Source organism: Emys orbicularis, chromosome 7 (genome assembly GCF_028017835.1).
Source record: "Emys orbicularis isolate rEmyOrb1 chromosome 7, rEmyOrb1.hap1, whole genome shotgun sequence".
Classification (NCBI taxonomy): Eukaryota; Metazoa; Chordata; order Testudines; family Emydidae; genus Emys; species Emys orbicularis.
This window is the reverse complement of record NC_088689.1, coordinates 107,161,330-107,178,918: the sequence shown is the minus strand read 5'-3', so window position 1 is coordinate 107,178,918 and position 17,589 is coordinate 107,161,330. Positions and strand designations below refer to the sequence as shown.

At 44.2% G+C, this 17,589-nt stretch overlaps 1 protein-coding gene across 1 annotated transcript; it reads right to left on the bottom strand.

The window, feature by feature from the left end:
* Positions 1 to 8,787: 8,787 nt before the first annotated feature.
* LOC135880865 (protein SPMIP1) lies at positions 8,788 to 10,599 on the bottom strand. The gene is made up of 2 exons (XM_065407236.1): positions 10,143 to 10,599; positions 8,788 to 8,906 (listed from the first exon to the last, which is right to left on the bottom strand). The coding sequence occupies exons 1-2, from the start codon at positions 10,597 to 10,599 to the stop codon at positions 8,788 to 8,790; spliced, it is 576 nt and encodes a 191-aa protein (XP_065263308.1).
* Between the last annotated feature and the right edge of the window lie 6,990 nt (positions 10,600 to 17,589).

Below are 17,589 nucleotides of genomic sequence, written 5' to 3'. Positions count from 1 at the left end.
GCTGCCGCTCTCCAGCTGCCCAGCTCTGAAGGCAGCACAGAAGTAAGGGCGGCAATATTATGACCCCCCCCTAAAATAATCTTGCGACCCTCCTGCAACTCCCTTTTGGGTCAGGACCTCCTATTTGAGAAATGCTGGTCTCCCCCATGAAATCTGTATAGTATAGGGTAAAAGCACACAAAAGACCAGATTTAATGGGGGGAGACCAGATTTCATGGTCTGTGATGCATTTTTCATGGCCATGAATTTGGTAGTTATATTGCACTAAAGACAAAATAAAGCCAGATTTAGAACAATTATTTACATTTTAAGTTTTATTAAATGCCACTATCTGGTACCAGTTATGTTTCATTTAAAGGTTACTCTACAAAAACAATCATAACATCCGGACCTCACGACTTATTGTGCATTATCTATTTCCTTTGTGGCTTTCAGAAAGAAGTAATGTACACAGAAATAAGTATCACTCAGAGATAACAAAAATGGCCATCTGCAATGACAAATGTACTCTCAAAAATATCATTGTATTTTACTGAGGTGTTTTATATGCTTTGTCTTCAGCTGTAAACATGAATATAATCCTTGATGCAAAATATGGAGGGGGGGGAGGAGAAAGACAATACGAATTGCCATAAATATTCAGGCATCAGACAGGGGCAGCTCCAGGCACCAGCGCAGCAAGCGCGTGCCTGGGGCGGCAAGCCGCGGGGGGCGGCATTCAAGCAGCCTTCGGCGGCGTGCCTGCGGGAGGTCCGCCGGTCCCGCAGCTTCGGCAGCAATTCGGTGGCGGGCAGATCACCCTCAGAGACGCCGCCGAAGGCCGCCTGACTGCCATGCTTGGGGCAGCAAAAAACAGAGCCACCCCTGGCGTCAAACATGAAGACACCCGACTTCGCTTTTTAGATACAATTGTCTAGAGGAGCTTCTAGCAATTGTAGAGAAATGTTCATGTTCAAACAGTTGTCATGCAGATGGTTCATGATGGGATGGGATGTAGTTTTGTTGCAGAGCTCCGAGAAGATATATTACCCAGATTCATAATAATCAGCTGGGGTTGGGGAGACAGCAAAGTAGGCATTCAAAGTTTGAGTGGTTTGTAATATTATGAGACCTTTCAATAGGTCTATAGAATAGGACATCAGTTTTCCTGTGTTGTACTCTTTAAATTTAACAGAAAATGTATCTTAATATGCTTAACTTTTTGTGTACTACATCACTTTCCTCACCAGGGGGAGGAATATCTATTTTTTCTCCCCAAAAAGCAGCTTTTAAAAATTTAAAAGCTTGCAGCATTCTTGATTTATTCTGTAGACAAAATACGTTTCTCTTGGGCTTCATCAGCTTTTTAGCTGCATGAGGCCGCTTGCGCTTTGTTTATGAGCGAACAGGATTTTTGCACTAGAAAATGAAACTTTCATAGCTTCAAAAATGGCCCCCCGAGGCTTGCTCCTCGGCAGGCCAGGACCAATATTATGGCTGAGCGAAAAACAAAGGCATTTCTGAAGCTAAAAATCTATGTTTTCACTGCAACAATCCTAACAGAGCAAGAACAAAGTGCAAATAAAATTTTATTAGAAAAAATTAAAAGCCCAGTGCTGCAATTGTGACTCTGGAAAAACTCCCATGGTCTGCAATGAGGTTATTTCCTAGTGTCTCCAATGGGACTACTGCTGGAGTTTGGATAGCATACATTATATTAACAGAGGAGGGATTCCTGTAGAGCTGCCTCATTCCAGGTGTGAGACTGGAGTGGTACAATATCCAGTCCCATCAAAACAATCTGCTTTCAGACTCGGGAAAGTATATCTTGACACTTAAAATGAGCTAGCGTTTTCCCTCCATTCACCTTCCAGGGCCCCATCCCTTTCCCAGGAGCATGGTCTGTCCTCATTCCAGCATGGCCACTCAACACTTTATCTAGCTATGTGTCCGTTACCTTTTGTAAGGGCCCAGTCACATGAGAGGGTAAGGGCTCTCAGCTCCTATTGGCTTGAATACAGTAAGAATACAGGGCTATATTGCCCCCTCCTGAGGGAATGCCCAGAGGATTTGGGGATGAGGAAAGCTTTTCAAGGATTCCCTTGTGAACTTTCCCCCACATGATCCCATCAGTGAGAGGGACCTGCTTTTCCCCTGGCTGAATGGATTGCAAGCCTGCCCCCAAGCTATGTAGATCCCAAAGTATGCTTAGGCATGGAAGCCTTGTCTCTCTGTACCAGCTCTAGAGCCTCCTCCTGCTCCCTGGAAATGCAGTTCCAATGAAACCACACCATCAGGACCTCCACTGTCCCCAGTTGCCTCTAGGAGACCCCTCTTAGGGGGAAGCACGGAGAAGCCCCTCCAGAAAAGGTAACATCAGACTTCGGCGTTTTTCTAGAAGATATGTTCTAGCTCATATAGGAATTATTTCAGAGAAGTCCTATGGCCTGTGTTATGCAGAAGGTCAAACTAGCAGATCACAAAGGTGCCTTCTGGCCTCGGAATCTATGAAGACAAGGCAATATAACCCCAGGCTAATCTCTGCAGGGCCATTTGGGGGCAGAGCAGGTTTTCACAGCACCAACCAATGTGGGCAGCTTACTACCAGCCCCATGCCTTTCCACTCCCATCCACTACCCCAAGCAGATCCTGGAAGAGATGCTGTTGCAGCAGCACCTGCCCTGATCTCTTCATGGGGGGGTGGGATCAGGTCCATATGCAGAGTCTCCTTGGTGCACAGATCAGGAGGCAACAACCTGGACGTCAATTTATACAGTTTCCTGTTATATATAAAGACTCTAGCATAGGAAAACAGAAGTTGGTCCAATAAAAGGTCTTAACTCAACCATCTTGTCTCTCTAATATCCCAGGACCAACACGGCTACAACAACACTGCATAAAATGGAGTACGTTCTACCATATCAACACTTACAACCTCTCCCCCAAACAGGAGATGAAAGAACCTCACCAGAAGCAGGCCTTAGAGGTCTAATCCAAAGCCTATTGATGCCAATAAGAGTCTCTGCTGAATTTGAATGGCTTTTGGCTGATGCCTGCCGTCACTACCAGTTCATTAAACAGCAGAACAAAGGTGCTCTTTTGATATTGCACAGCACAGCCAATGACAATGAGAAAATGTAGAAGCAGAAAATCACTGACAGTGTCTGCCCTGGTCCCCGTGTCTGTTTTAAAGAGGGGCAGTTGATCTAGCCATGTCTACATTTCACCATTCCCTCTTCTCTATGAAGGTAATTGCAGAGCTGGTTTAGAATGTAACTAACAACAATTAAATCTGAATTTGATTGATCGCATTTATCAGCCTGGTAGAGCTCAGTCAACTCATAACGAGACTCGTATTTATGATATGCCTGGCAGCTCAATAGCACTACGGAACATGGCTCATTAGTTTGAGCTGGGCCACAGCTAAGGTGCATGCAAACTGCTTTTGCTGTGTTCCCAAATCTGCAAGACACTCAACCTTGTGCTGAACTTTAAGTACACAAGCAAATTCATCCCTGTTCAACAAGGCACGCAAGCACTTACATTAACTTCATATGCTTAAAGTTAATAAACACATGCTTTGCTAAACAACATGAATGAGATTACTCACATGCTTAAAGTGAAGCACACGCATAACTGCTTTACAGAATCAGGGCTTCAGTGAGTAGGTCTGAAAATAGGAATTAATCTTTCTACAGCCCTTGATGGTCCATATTGCAGATTTCTCCTGTACAATGCTGATACAGTATTGAAACAGTAAAGTACATGCTGATGTGCAGAAGTTTATTCTGGTTTTCTCGTCATGCAGCATTAGTACCCTCTACTCTTTCTCCATTCACCAAGCTAATGAAAAATAAGAAGACAAAAGAGGAAGTCGCTAGTTATTTCCCTGGCTTTATTTACAAAGAATCATTTATATTTTTTTCCTCTACATAATCTGTATGCAGTTAGTGTTTTCATAATCTCTCTGTAAATAAACCATCTGTCCAGGCTTTGCAAGTTTCTTCCTCAGGCATGTTTGTTTTACACACAACACACATATTTAGATTTGTGTAATATGTATTACTAGGGCACCCCCTGGTGGCACTGTTGCAAATGTCTATTTTGGAACTTCGGTAAATTTCTATAACATTTTCAGCAGATTGGAGCTGTGGAGTCTCTTTGGCTAGAGCACACATTTCCTATAAAAGAACAGCATAAAAATTGACCACACAAAAGGAAAACAAATTGTTATTATTAATCTGAAATATCATTTTCAGGTGGTGTGCAACTATGGCACCAGATGCTTCTTTGTATGAACATCAGGAACGTTGTCTACATTTTACATAGATTATATGCAAGATGGAGGTTCAATACTTCAATAGGTCAGCTAATCCCCTGAAGCATCCCTAGCCCCACAAAGGCTATAAATGAGTATTAGAACCAAAGATGGTGCATTTTTTGCTCCTGCCCTATTTTCTTATTGCCCATGGAGTGCTTAGCTAGGAAATAAAGCTGTGAATCAAAGGTTCTTAAGATGGCAACCCCCTCAGTGTGAGACAGGAAACAATTTGCAGAAATATACACTAGCCATGATGGTGTATAGCTGCTGAGTGTATTAAGATTAGAATCACTTTTAGCATGCTACATTGTTAGTTGAATCAAAATACCAGAGTAATTTAGTTGATGAGCAATGGCAGAAATCCACATTACCCAAAGAAAATAAATTCTGGGTAAAATCTGGGCCCCAGTGGAGTGAATGGAAAATTCCCACTGATTTCCTGGGGGTCAGGCTTTCACCATCAGTAAAACAACTCAAATAAAAACAGTAATCCAAACTTAACTAGAGAACAGTGCTGACTTAACACTGTCTACTTGGACAACAAATACATTAACCATAACCAATCATTAAAGGGTTTTGTTTAAAACAAAACAACAACAACCCTATTGACTGAAATATTCTCAGCAGCATTTAAAGCGCCCCCCCCCCCCCATTAAATGGTTTTGAGCACATTTCCCCTACAGGGTTGTGAACCCCAAATAGTGCATCATGCTAGTGCATTACCTGGGAAACGCAGCTCCATGCAGAGAGACTCACACAAGCTGCCACCTTAGGACTAGAAACCCTCAGTGGGGCTGGAGAGCTCAGGAGCATATCCAGACTGACCTTCATCTGTATTCACTGTCGAGGGACTTCCGGGAGCTGTGGAAGCCTCCTCAAGGGGATTCTGAGACAGGCAGAAGCCAGCACATGAAGCTCTGTGCACATGTTTACACTGGAGCTATGCAGGGTGATGGCACAGGGCCTCAATTCAGATAGTCCCGACCTCCTTGTCGATATCTCAAGATCGGATTCTTCTAGAGTCAAATCCCCTGCTTCAACAAGCAGCATCACTCACCAGCAGAAAAATCCAGAGGAAGTTCTGGAAAGAGAACTTGGAAGTATTTCCTGACTTCTCCATGGGGTTTTCAGAGAGTTCCAGTCCGATCTTGGGAATTTGGTATTTAGAATGTAAACATTATGAAAGATGGATGTAATTATGCTACTGCACAAGTCCTAGCAAACCATCCCTACCTCCCACCCACCCCCCTCCCAAATCTATATCCAACTTCTCTTTAAACATGTGGGCTTTGATTTGGAGTTCTTACTGCTGAACACTAATGTCTTATTTAGCACATCCTATCAAGTTATGACTTCTAAAGGGTTAATTAATACAACAACACTTTTGTTATTTATTATGCAGCTATGGATTTCCTTTCCAGGCACTAGCCTGCTTTTAATTTCCATGATGACAATAAAATCACCATTAAGGGCCTTATACATAAAGTATAATTGTAAATATAGAGGTTACAGGTTCAATTTTAAATGTATGCACTGTATTTTATAGGTCAGGCAGGATACGGATGTATTAAGAGGAATTTACATATCACCAATGGAGTCACAAACATGTATTTAATGGTGACATACTATATAAATATTGGCCTGTGAAACCCCCCTTTTGCCCATTCAATCATCTTACCAACCACAATTTTCAGTGAACCTATACACAAAAGATAATAATAATAGGCTATACTTTGTCAGCTATAGCCCCTGATCCTATAAACACTTATGCACATGCTTAACTTTAACTCCATTGAAATCAACGGGATTGCTCACCTGCTTCAAGCTCAGCACATGTAAGTATTTGCAGAACTAGGGCCTTACAAAGGAGTAGCTAAATGATGGCACAGAACTGCCAAACACAAATTCTGTATGACACTCTCATACAGACACTTTTCCTTTTAATTAAAAAAATATCAGATACATTAGGCTATTTGTTATGAAAAATATGAAGTTTAAATCCTAGCAAAATTAGAGTGAAATGAGTGTTAAATCCTTGTAGAAATAGATTTAGTGACAGTGCTAGCTTTAAAAAAAATTGATACAGTTCAATACATACAAATATGAATGCACAATTTAATTAAATAAATCAACAATACAAAGCTGACAAATTCCAAAATGAAATTTAAAGGCCTGTTCCTAAAGGATCTTTGGGAAGCAACACAAAGTGGATGTTTGGCAAGAAACGGATGCTGTAATGCAACAGCACTATTTTGATAATTTTTTAAAGTAAGAGTCCTATTGATTATTAATTGTTAGTGTGGACTTATGATGAAAAATTAGTTTGGCAAGTCATTCTACTTCCTCTGACTCTCAAGGAGGTACCAGTACTGAAACACTGGCATTTTAATGAACAACCGAAAGAATGCTGAGGTGGGTTTTTTCCCCTATTAGTACCAGGAATGCATGTGCAATGCCAGGAAAACTTGGAAAAGTCATACTTTTTCCTTGGAACAGAAAACTTCACAGAACATATTAATGAATGCTTGTTAAAGGTGCCTTCGTATTTCCGAGTTGCCATAATATAAGGGAAATTCTTTAAAAAATAAAGATTTACTAATAGGAATCAGGTAGTTGAACATTTCAAGGCTGTTGTACCAATGAACTTTTTCTAGAGACATGGACATATTTGAGTTAGCTGCTGAATTCCACATTCCACACGGGGGCTCCCAGGATAACAACTGCTCTACACTATTTCTTGTAGAATATTATTTGCTGTTCTCCTTTACCCAAGTTACCAGGCTCTCAGAGGTTCTTCAGCTACTTTGCAGTGTTAAATATAGTTTTTGACTTCAGGTTTTAGCCTCATCTTCCGAGATTTAGTACGACCAGCAGATATGTTCTTAAAGAAAGCAGATGCAGAGAGATGAAGACCCTGCAACAGCTGGGCCATACTAGCACGGCCTAATGTGCCATCCCCCTCAGACTCTGTTCAGACTCACAACATAGTGATCGTCACTAAGTACATTGTAAAACAACATTCCATGCAGCCAGTAATATGGACTGAAATTTCTTGGGACTGGATTGTTCAATCTGCCTCCAGGAGGAGAAGTGACCCAGCTCTAGTAAACCTGGCTAGGATGGGTACAGGAGGAGTGTGAACATGTGTGGGGTTTGGGATACCAGCTTTATAGACTTATCCTTGCCTCTGAGCGCCCCTGGCGCTTGGTGAATTTGGGCAGTGGGGCCAGGTGTGGGAGGAGCTAGATATGGAGCAGGGGGTTAGAAGCCATGTGCGACTTCCCTGGCTGATCTCAAGATTTCTGAGCACAAATCCAGTCGAGTTAATGCAACCAGAAGCAGCATTAATTATCACGGTGCCTCGCCGCATCTTCTACTGTGCAGCCCTCAAGTTCCCTGGCCCCTCTTGTGGTTTTCTCCCTGGGGGAGAAGGGAAGACCTGTAAACTAGTTGCTAAAGGTTAGCTTAGGGACTGAAATTGGAAACCAGGTGAAGGTGGTAAAATAAGTTAACTAAACTACAGAGAAAAACTGGGTAAAGAACAAAGGCCTTTGAGACTGGATGATTCTGAAGACAAAAGATCATTAACTACTTTTCATTTTTCAAGTGCTTTTAAGAGCATTGATTAACATGCATCCCCCCAACCCCCAATGTACGTAGGTAAAGAACTTCCCCCATATCACAGGGAAGAAAGACTGAGGCAGAGAGGTTGCATGACTTACCCAAAGTCAGAGACACAATCAGTACCAGAGCAAACAGTAGAACTTGTGTTCCTGGCTCCCATGTCTGTGCTTATACCACTAAAGTACACAGGTGTCTGAGGCGAAGTGCTGCTTTGTTTTAGAACATGCTCAGCATAAGGGATTCCACAATATTCGTTTCTCGAGTAATGTATAAGCCTGGAAACAATTAAAAGACTTCCTGCTACTATCAAATTTCAGTCAAATGCTAAGGTTATTTGTGGGGATATTAGATGCTATATAAAATGAAACAAAATATTTAAACGAATGATCTTTTAGACATATTACTACCTAGAAATTTATTATCCCTTTCACTGAACGGATTTTATTTCACTTGGTTTCATGTTGTTTAGTTCTGCCCTAGTCACTGTGGAACTATGATTGTTCATCTGTAGACAGGTTCTTTAAATTTTTTAATATGATAGCCTAGACAAGGAAACAAAGTGAAAACTCCAAGGTTTTCTACCTTATTACAGTAATAAAGTTACGTGGTCTATGTTGCAGGTGCATTTAAACCCAGAAGACAGCCTGAAAATAAAACAAAATTAGTTTCAAATGAATACATTAGAAAGTTAAAACTATACAGAGAATAGAGCAGGTTCTGAATTCAAAACCTTAAACTTGTCTCCCACAGAAACAATTAAAGAGGGAAATAATTACAGAGGTTGCAGATCTGACATAAAACCAGTCATACTAGGCAACAGCATGGAGTTTTGCATTTCTAATGTATGTAACAAACACCAAAGCTCACGACAGCTTGTCACTTTTTGATGGATGATGGAAGACTCCATTTCTGATGTAGAAAGTATCCTTTACAATTCCAGACCTGACATGAATTGGAGCCTTGATTTCAGTAATAACGTCTCCTGAAAAATAAGCGCATTTGATTAGCTTTTATGTCTTAAACAGTCTGACAATTACACTATTGTATGCAGTGTTGTTGTAGCAGTGTCAGTCATGGGATATTAGAGAGACAAGCAGGGGAGGTAATACCTTTTATTGGACCAACTTCTGTCAATGAGAGAGACAAGCTTTCGAGCCACACAGAGCTCTTCTTCAGGTCTGGGAAATGTACTCGGAGTCGGAGTATTCGGACTACTTTCCCCAGACCTGAAGAAGAGCTCTGTGTAAGTTTGAAAGCTTGTCTCGGCCGCCAACAGAAGTTGGTCCAATAAAAGATAATATCTTGCCCACCTTGTTGCTCTGATAATTACACTGATATTATGAAAGGGCTGAGGTAAAGCTGAAAGTGACAGTTTGTTCAGCATATTGGGCCCAGTCCTGCAAAGCACGGAGTACCCTCAACTCCAATGAAATCAATACTTCACAGGAGGTGTTCACAACACCCCACCTATAGTGTACTGGTTGCATTATGCCCTATTTGGATCCCCTGTAAGATCGCAACTCGGTATGTTAATAAGAGTGAGCCACTTGACTCTGAATGACCCACGCTTTGGTAAGCTTTCATCAGATACTTTTAAAATGTAACGTGCAAAATGCACCCATGCATTCCACCAGTGACAGAAAAAGACCAGTCTGTACTGAGGCCCTTGGCAGATTGCCCCCTGGGTTTGTTGCTGGCTGGGATTTTAGCCAGGAACAGAACGGGTCCAGACCAAGCCCCCTCCTTTCCTGATAAGTTGCTTCCTCTTGTATCCTACTCTCTGCATAGAAGAATTGATGTTCTGCTACATTTTTCAGCACACCACACACTGAACAACCTGTCTTAAAAAAAAATTAAATATACAAACCCCAGCTGGTTAGAGACTGGGGTCAAGTGAAGAGGAGGTGTAGAAAATTATGTCCTGGCAGTAGAAACATGCTTAACTTTACTCTCATGAGCAGGCCCATTGACATCCATTGGATGACTCAAGTGAGTAAAGTTAAACACATGTGTAGGCACTTGCTGAATCAGGGCCAGAGAGATCAGCTGGTAACTAGAGGGAAACATTTTGGATTAACTCTACTTTTGTGGTTTGTGTTCCCGCTGGATCCAAGAAGCAGGGAGTTGGGGTAGACAGAGAAGAAAGGGATTGAAGAACATTAGCTAATGTTAGATTTCCATCCCAAACAATCATTCTTTCAGCAGCCTTCCGCCTTACCTAAGCGCCAGCCATACTCCCAGGATGACAGGACTGGATAGTGGAATTTCTCCTCAGGATTCTTCAGCTTTCTCTCCTGCAGATACAGGTGCCTTCCTTGGCCTTCCTGGGAGATGCCCTGGTACAGCAGATGCTTGGTCTTGGGGGTGGCAGGTCTCATTTCCTTAAGAAGGGGCTCCTGATCCTTATCCTCCTGCTTCCTGGGGAGGCTTATCCCCTCCCCCTGCTTCTTAAAGCCAGTTCCCTCCTCCTGGGTCCTAGGGGGACTGAGCCTCTCCTCCTGCTCCTTGGGAGGGCAAATAGCAGGTAGAATACATTTCCTCCTGGGGCCACTGCAGGACTCTAGCGTGGGGAACTTGTGCCCATACTTCACCTTCCAGCTGACCCTGCTGAAAGCCTCTTTCTCAATCAACTCCTTCCAGCAGTGCTGGTCCCTTGTGGTCAGCAGACCCCTCATAGCCTGGAGCAGGAGGCTAGCGGCTAGCTGCTGTGTGTTTGGTACAAGTTAGTTCCTGCAGCCGCTGGTGTCCAAGGAGACGGGGAGCCAGTGGAACAGGGTCTCAAGTTACAACCACCTCAGAGGAAATGGAGGAGAAGCGGCACTGCACTCTCCCTTCATCTCAGCTTCTCTGGATATTGAACAGGATATTTAAAAAGGTGTCAGTGAGCCCTTTAGTGCCCCTCAAGCTGAAAATCTGGATGAGCTGCAGGTTGGAGCCAGCCAACAGGTGTAACTAGATACCCTCTCACCAGCTCTCTGTGGCTGCAGAGTTTGTGAATCTTGGCAACAGCAGCATTACAGGTCACGTCCACTCCCAGGCATAAAATACCCCCACAATAACCCACCCTTTGGTGCGGCTGAAATCTTGTGCAGATCTTATTAGCACCTTGCACACAAAGGGCTAGATCCTTGTTCTACAGACATCAGCAGCAAAACTCCCTCCGACCTGAATAGGGCCAGCATTGCACCCAGAGTGTGTGCACACGCAAAGGATTTGTGAGAAACTTAAGTTCCATGGGTTTTATTTGTGTTGGGTTTGAACCAAACCAAAAACTCAAAGCAAAACTCAACAGAAACTACCAGTTTCACTGTGTTTGGGATCAGCTCCAAAGAGTTTCTGGGTTTCCCCTAACTTCCTGGTGGAACTAGACATTGGCCCTAGGTGGAACCTGTTCTCAGTGCCAGGTGCATAATGCAAACCAGAACAGGGCAAGTTTTGACTGATTCAGGGTTTGTTATAAAAGTTTCCAATAGCTAAAGTACCATATCTATGATGCCAGTTATAACAATTGCCACAGGCATGGATCAAGTCCCACTGGAAGACAGGTAAAGGAGATCTCTTTCCCTATTAACTGATATTTTCCTGATAAAGAGAGTACAATACACACACACTGGCTATATCTTCTATTTAAAAAAAAGTGCTTCAAACAAAATATTACATGTGTGGAATCCTCATGATCACAAAATTTGAGAATCCATATTACAGGGAGTATAAAAAGAAAAGAGGCCGTATGGAGAAATAAATCCATACAACTTTTTTCTTTTATCCTTTAATCAGAGTGAGACAGCAACCACACCCATAACGAAGTGGAAATATTTAGGCCTTGGAATTTAGCCACTAATTAAGTTCCAAATTCCAAATCTCCTCCTGAATATCAAGAATTTCACAGTAAACTATAACTTAAAAAGGAGTGAAGTGTCTTAAATAACACTTTCATGAAATGCTGAATTGTCTCTTTTGAAATTGTTGTGCCTAAGAGCACAGCAGAGAACAAAATACAGCTTTTGTCTACAACACAAAAAAAGACACCCACAACAAATAGGGGACATTTGACATCTATAAAAAACATTTGAGAAAGTTTTGCCACTTGATAAGTTGCCTCCTACAACCAACATGAGACTTTGTTTTCACAGCATCCATTATACCACATACAATGAAGCCAAACAAAAAAAATGCCCATTTGTTTTGGTCAGGAAAGGTCAGAGGCTGGTGGTGCATGTGTGGATTACTCCAGGAGAAATTGCCTGGTCACCCACCCCTGAAATCCCACTGATGAGGTGGGGTATTCCAGCAGTGATTACAGAAGCAGCATTGTTTTTAAAAGTAGGCTTCTGGCATTTTTTCAAATTTTTGTAAAAAAGGGTGTAGCTGGAGCCAGGATAAACACAAAAGACACACAAACAACATGTGGAATGTCTTTTACAGTTATAAACTGAGACACCTGCTCTAGCAGGTGAGGGTTTTTTTTGTTTTTTTTTAAACTTGTTTAAACACTGATGCTACCCACTTCAATCCATGTTAATTACAAAGAGCCCAGTGTTCGTTTTCAGTCAAATTCCTTAATTTTAATCACTTAACCATGTGAGACAGCAAGTTTTATTTGTGTAATGCTGTTATCACACAGCTCATAATTGTGCAAGTACCTACACCGCCACTGGTCAGCGGCGGCTCCAGGCCCCAGCGCTCCAAGCGTGTGCCTGGGGCGGCAAGCCGCGAGGGGCGCCCTGCCGGTTCCTGCGAGGGCCGCAGTCAGGCTGCCTTCGGGAGGTCCTCCAGTCCCGCGGATTTGGCGGCGGGTACGCCAAAGCTGCGGGACCAGCGGACCTCCCACAGGCAAGCCGCTGAAATCGCGGGACCGGGGTCCTCCCGCAGGCATGCCGCCGAAAGCTGCCTGCCTGCCGTGCTTGGGGTGGCAAAAAAGCTAGAGCCACCCCTGCCACTGGTTATTTTTATATTACTTTGAAATGATTATGTATTTTAGGCCCCCACATCTGCAACTGAGTGCTGTGCGTGGATGCAGTCTCATTGACTTCAGTGGGGCTCTGCATGGGAACAGGGACACTTCCATAGAGTCAACTGCAAGATCAGTGACTTAGTGATACATGTAGCTTCCATTCATTAGAATATAAACATTCCTTTTCATTATGAGAGCACTTGGGTTTAGTTTGTACAGTAAATAAGACTACAGTATTAAGCAAGCCTATTTGTAAGCCTTTGATGTTGCTATTACCATTGTCCAATGGAACTGTGCATAGAAAATAAACATTCCAAGTACTACTTCAAACTATCAAGTATCAGGGTAGCCGTGTTAGTCTGTATCCACAAAAACAACAAGGAGTCCGGTGGCACCTTAAAGACTAACATTTATTTGGGCATAAGCTTTCGGGGGTAAAAACCCACTTCTTCAGATGCATCAAACTATGCTTCATTTTGATACACTTTCCCTGTCTTTTCTCATTTTATAGGGGGAGATAAGTAGCTCATGAGTAAAATCTATAGCACCCAGTAGAAAACAAAAGACTTAAGCAATGCTTTTATTACTATTGTCATGTTTGTGTGAATACACAGATGAGAAATTTATTACCTGATATTTTTGTTAGCAGCTTTTCTACTCATTCATCACTAATGGGTAATGCCCCCCTCCCACCTCTGGAATTTGGAGGCGGCCAATGTTGTTTCTGGTGCCTAGAACGGAGGTCGGCAAACTACGGCAGCCTGCGGACCCTCCTGCCTGGCCCCTGAGCCCCCGGCCTCTCCCCCGCTGTTCCCCCTCCCCTGCAGCCTCGGCTCACTTCGCCACCGGCGCAATGCTCTGGGCAGCGAGCTCCTGGGGCAGCACAGCTGCAGAGCCTGGCTTGACCCAGTGCTCTGTGCTGCACGGTGTGTGGCTGGCTCCAGCCGGGCGGCACGGCTGCAGCGCCACCAGCTACCGGTGCTCCAAGCAGCGCGGTAAGGGGGCCGGGGGGTTGGATAGAGGACAGGGGAGTTTGGGGGGGTGGTCAGGGGGCGGGGGGGTGGATAGGGGTTGGGACAGTCAGAGGGCGGGGAACAGGGGTTGAATGGGGGCATGGGTCCCGGGGGAGGGGAAGTCAGGAAGGAGGGGAGTTGGATGGTGCGGTGGGCAGGCAGGGGTCCTGGGGGTGGTCAGGGAGAAGGGGTGGTTGGATGGGGCAGGGGTCCCGGGGGAGCAGTCAGGAAGGAGTGGAGAAGTTGGATGGGGTGGCTCAGGGGAGTCAAGGGCAAGGGTTCTGTGGGCGGTCAGGAGTCCCAGGGGGGCTGTCAGGGAACAGGAGGGTTTGGATGGGGCAGAGGTCCAGGAGGGCCAGGCCACCCCCCCCCCCTCCCCTAACCAGCCTTCCATACAATTTCCAAAACCCGATGGGGCCCTCAGGCCAAAAAGTTTGCCCACCCCTGCTCTAGAACTAAGCCCTGACCTACAAGTCAGGCCACCAGAAGAGTTCTTGCAAAGCTTTAGAAATTCTCCAGCAACCATGTCACATGTCCAGCAACCATTAGCATTAAGACAACAACCTGTTATATTCATTAACCTTAAGATGATGTCATGCTTGCCCTTTTCAGAATGGGTGTTTGCAATAAAACCTCTAACCCTGCATTCCCTCACCATGGGCTGCTTGGATTTTGTCACCAAGACAATGATTTCTTACCAGCGGTGTATTGCAATGTACACAGTGATTCCTGTATGTATGTTTCACAGTAATATGTTGCTTTTGTCTCCCCAGACATGACTGTGGAAGACCCACCCCGCACTGTAGCAGACCATCTGCGACGTATAGGAAAGCGGCCAAGATGCACTAAGGCAGGCATGTTTCGTGAGGTGATTCTGCACTCCCAAGTGGAGCTACATGATAAAAATAAATGGAGAGAAACTATGACGAAGTGGAAAGAGGAAGAGAACCAAGACCAAAAAGAGAACAATGCTTTCCATAGGGAAGCCACAGAGAGGCTAATCAATGTTCTGGAGCTTCAGACAGCTCTGTTGCATTCTCTCATTACACTGCAGAGTGACCTGATTCGTGCCCGCCCCCCATTGCAGCAAGCGCAGAATTCTTTCCCATGCACTCCCCAAACTCCCCACTGCACATTCTTGTAGGCTGGCTGCAAATTTTCCATTTCTCAACAATCCACACCCACAGATCAGCTGTCATTTGACAAGCTGAGTTATACACTGCTGTGAGGTGTACGGGCCCCCCGTCCTGTTCACCATCACTGAGGATGGCTTGTAACGTTATCGGATTAGAATACGACCATATGGATCATTGTTGCAACCACTGTTATATATTTGCAGCAAATATTGTACAAAGGTTGTTGAGTGAGATGTCTATGAAAAGGTTATGATGTGTTGGTTATGATTATGCTATCTGTATGCATGGATCGTTTTTGTATTTAAAGTTAAGTATTGGCTCTATACCTGGATTTCAAATGTTTGCTCCTGGTATAACGCCCACGAAGTAATTAGCCAGCACATTTTGGAGGGACTATTCAAATTGAGTGGCCCATCAAAAGAACATTTAACTGACAATGGACCATGGGAGACTCCCATCTACACTTAATGAAATTTCCTGCTGTGACTAGGGGAAATGCATGGACATGTGACTTGCCCATGTAACTCCAAATTCCATCTTGTTGCTGTGATTTTCCACATTAAAAACAATGGAATGCCCTCCACATGGCAAAAGCTATAAAAGGCCATGAAACACCTCCACTTTGTCTTCAATCCTGCTTCTTACCTCTAGGGAACTTTGCTACAAACTGAAGCTCTAAACACTGGACTGAATGATCCATCCAAGCTGTGGATGTACTCCAGAGATTTGACTTAAGCCAGCCGTTTATTCCATCTCTGCTACAAGCCTGAACCAAGAACTTTGCTATTACTGTATGTAATTGATTCCGTTAACCAATTTTAACTCTCACCTTTCTTTCTTTTTATAAATAAACCTTTAGATTTTAGATACTAAAGGATTGGCATCAGCGTGATTTTTTTGGGAAAGATTTTAGTTATATATTGACCTGGGTGTGTGGCTGGTCCTTTGGGATCAGAAGAACCTATTATCTGATGAGACTGGTTGTAAAGAACCACTCATCTCTGAATCCAGTGTTTTTGGTGGTGATACAAGAACTGGAATGCCTGAGGAAACTGCTTTTGTTTTCTTGTTAGCCTGTGTGGTGAAACAGGAGTTTATTTTTGTGGCTGGTTTACTATATATCTTATAAAAGAATAGCCACCAGTTTTAGGTTGTGTTTGCCCTATTTCTCAGCAGCTCGTCCTGAATTTGGCATTCTTGTTATGACCTAGTAAGGTATGGTTACATGGCTATATGTGCATGTGGTGTTCTCTCTTTTTAAAATAAAAGCAAAAAATTTTCAAAAAGCAGCAAGCTGTGTGTGTTCACATTTCTTTACATATCATCACAGCTACAAGTCAACTAGCACTTCATCTTCACTGAAATTACAGACAGAACCGCCATGTAGCACAGCACATGCTGTTAACACTTCCTTTCCCAAGCACAGCAGCAAAGTTTAATGATTTTCATTTTCAAACATTTCCCTCAAGGCATCCGGATCCTAACCGTCACACGTTGTGCCCCTCTAATAGCCCTGGTATCTGGCTGCTGAAACTCAGCAGCCAGGCGTTCGGCCTCCACGCTCCACACGAGTAAGTCTTTCACCCTTCCCCTCACAAATGTTATGTAAAGTACAGCACGCCGCAATAACCATGGGAATATTTTCTTCACTCATTTCCAGTCTACTGTACAAACATCTCCAGCACGCTTTCAAACGGCCAAATGCACATTCGACAGCCATTCTGCACCTACTCAGCCTGTTGTTGAAACGTTCCTTACTGACATCTAGGTTTCCAGTGTATGCCATGGCTCACTCATGAAGCCATTAATAGGTAAGCTGGGTCTCCCAGGATCACAATGGCCATTTCCACTTCCCTGATGATGAACTGCTAGTCTGGAAAGCAAGTCCCCGCTTACAGCTTTCTGTACAGGCCAGTGTTTCAAAAGATACGTGCGTCATCCCAGACATGCATAACAATACGATCCCTCCACTCTGAGCTAGTTTCCCTAGCCCAAAAACGTCGTTCCACAGTGCTCAGCTCCTCAGTTAATGCCAAAAGCAGGGGCGGCTCCAGGTACCAGCGCAGCAAGTGCGTGCCTGGGGTGGCAAGCCGTGGGGGGCGGCCTGCCGGTTGCTGTGAGGGCGGCAGGCAGGCGGCTTTTGGCAGTATGCCTGCGGGAGGTCCACCAGTCCTGCGGCGGGGACACCAATGGTGCGGCACTGGCGGACCTCCCGCAGGCCTGCCACCAAATCCGCGTGACCGAGGACCGCCCGCAGGCGCGCCACTGAAAGCTGCCTGCCTGCTGTGCTTGGGGTGGCAAAAAACAGAGCCGCCCCTGGCCAAAAGCAATCAAATGTTACTTATTTCCATTTCAGACAGCTCATTAGGCATCTTGGACTGCAGTTCTCTGTGCAAGTGACAGCTACCAGAGTAGTGGACAGCAGTGCAGGATCCATTCCTGCTTGTGGACGTGGCGAGGAAAGCAGCCAGACAGCAAGAGGGGTTAAAAAAATGCCACGAAAGAAACAAGGAAGTACTGGTGCTGCTGGGACATGAAGCAGTGCATCACAGGGCACTGAGC

Bases quoted from the DNA above. Each gene is read 5' to 3' on its own strand.
- LOC135880865 (XM_065407236.1), bottom strand. From the start codon at position 10,599: ATGAGGGGTCTGCTGACCACAAGGGACCAGCACTGCTGGAAGGAGTTG. The intron at 8,907-10,142 runs GTAAGGCGGAAG...CTTATTTTTCAG, and splicing joins GGAGTATGGCTGGCGCTTAG to GAGACGTTATTACTGAAATC.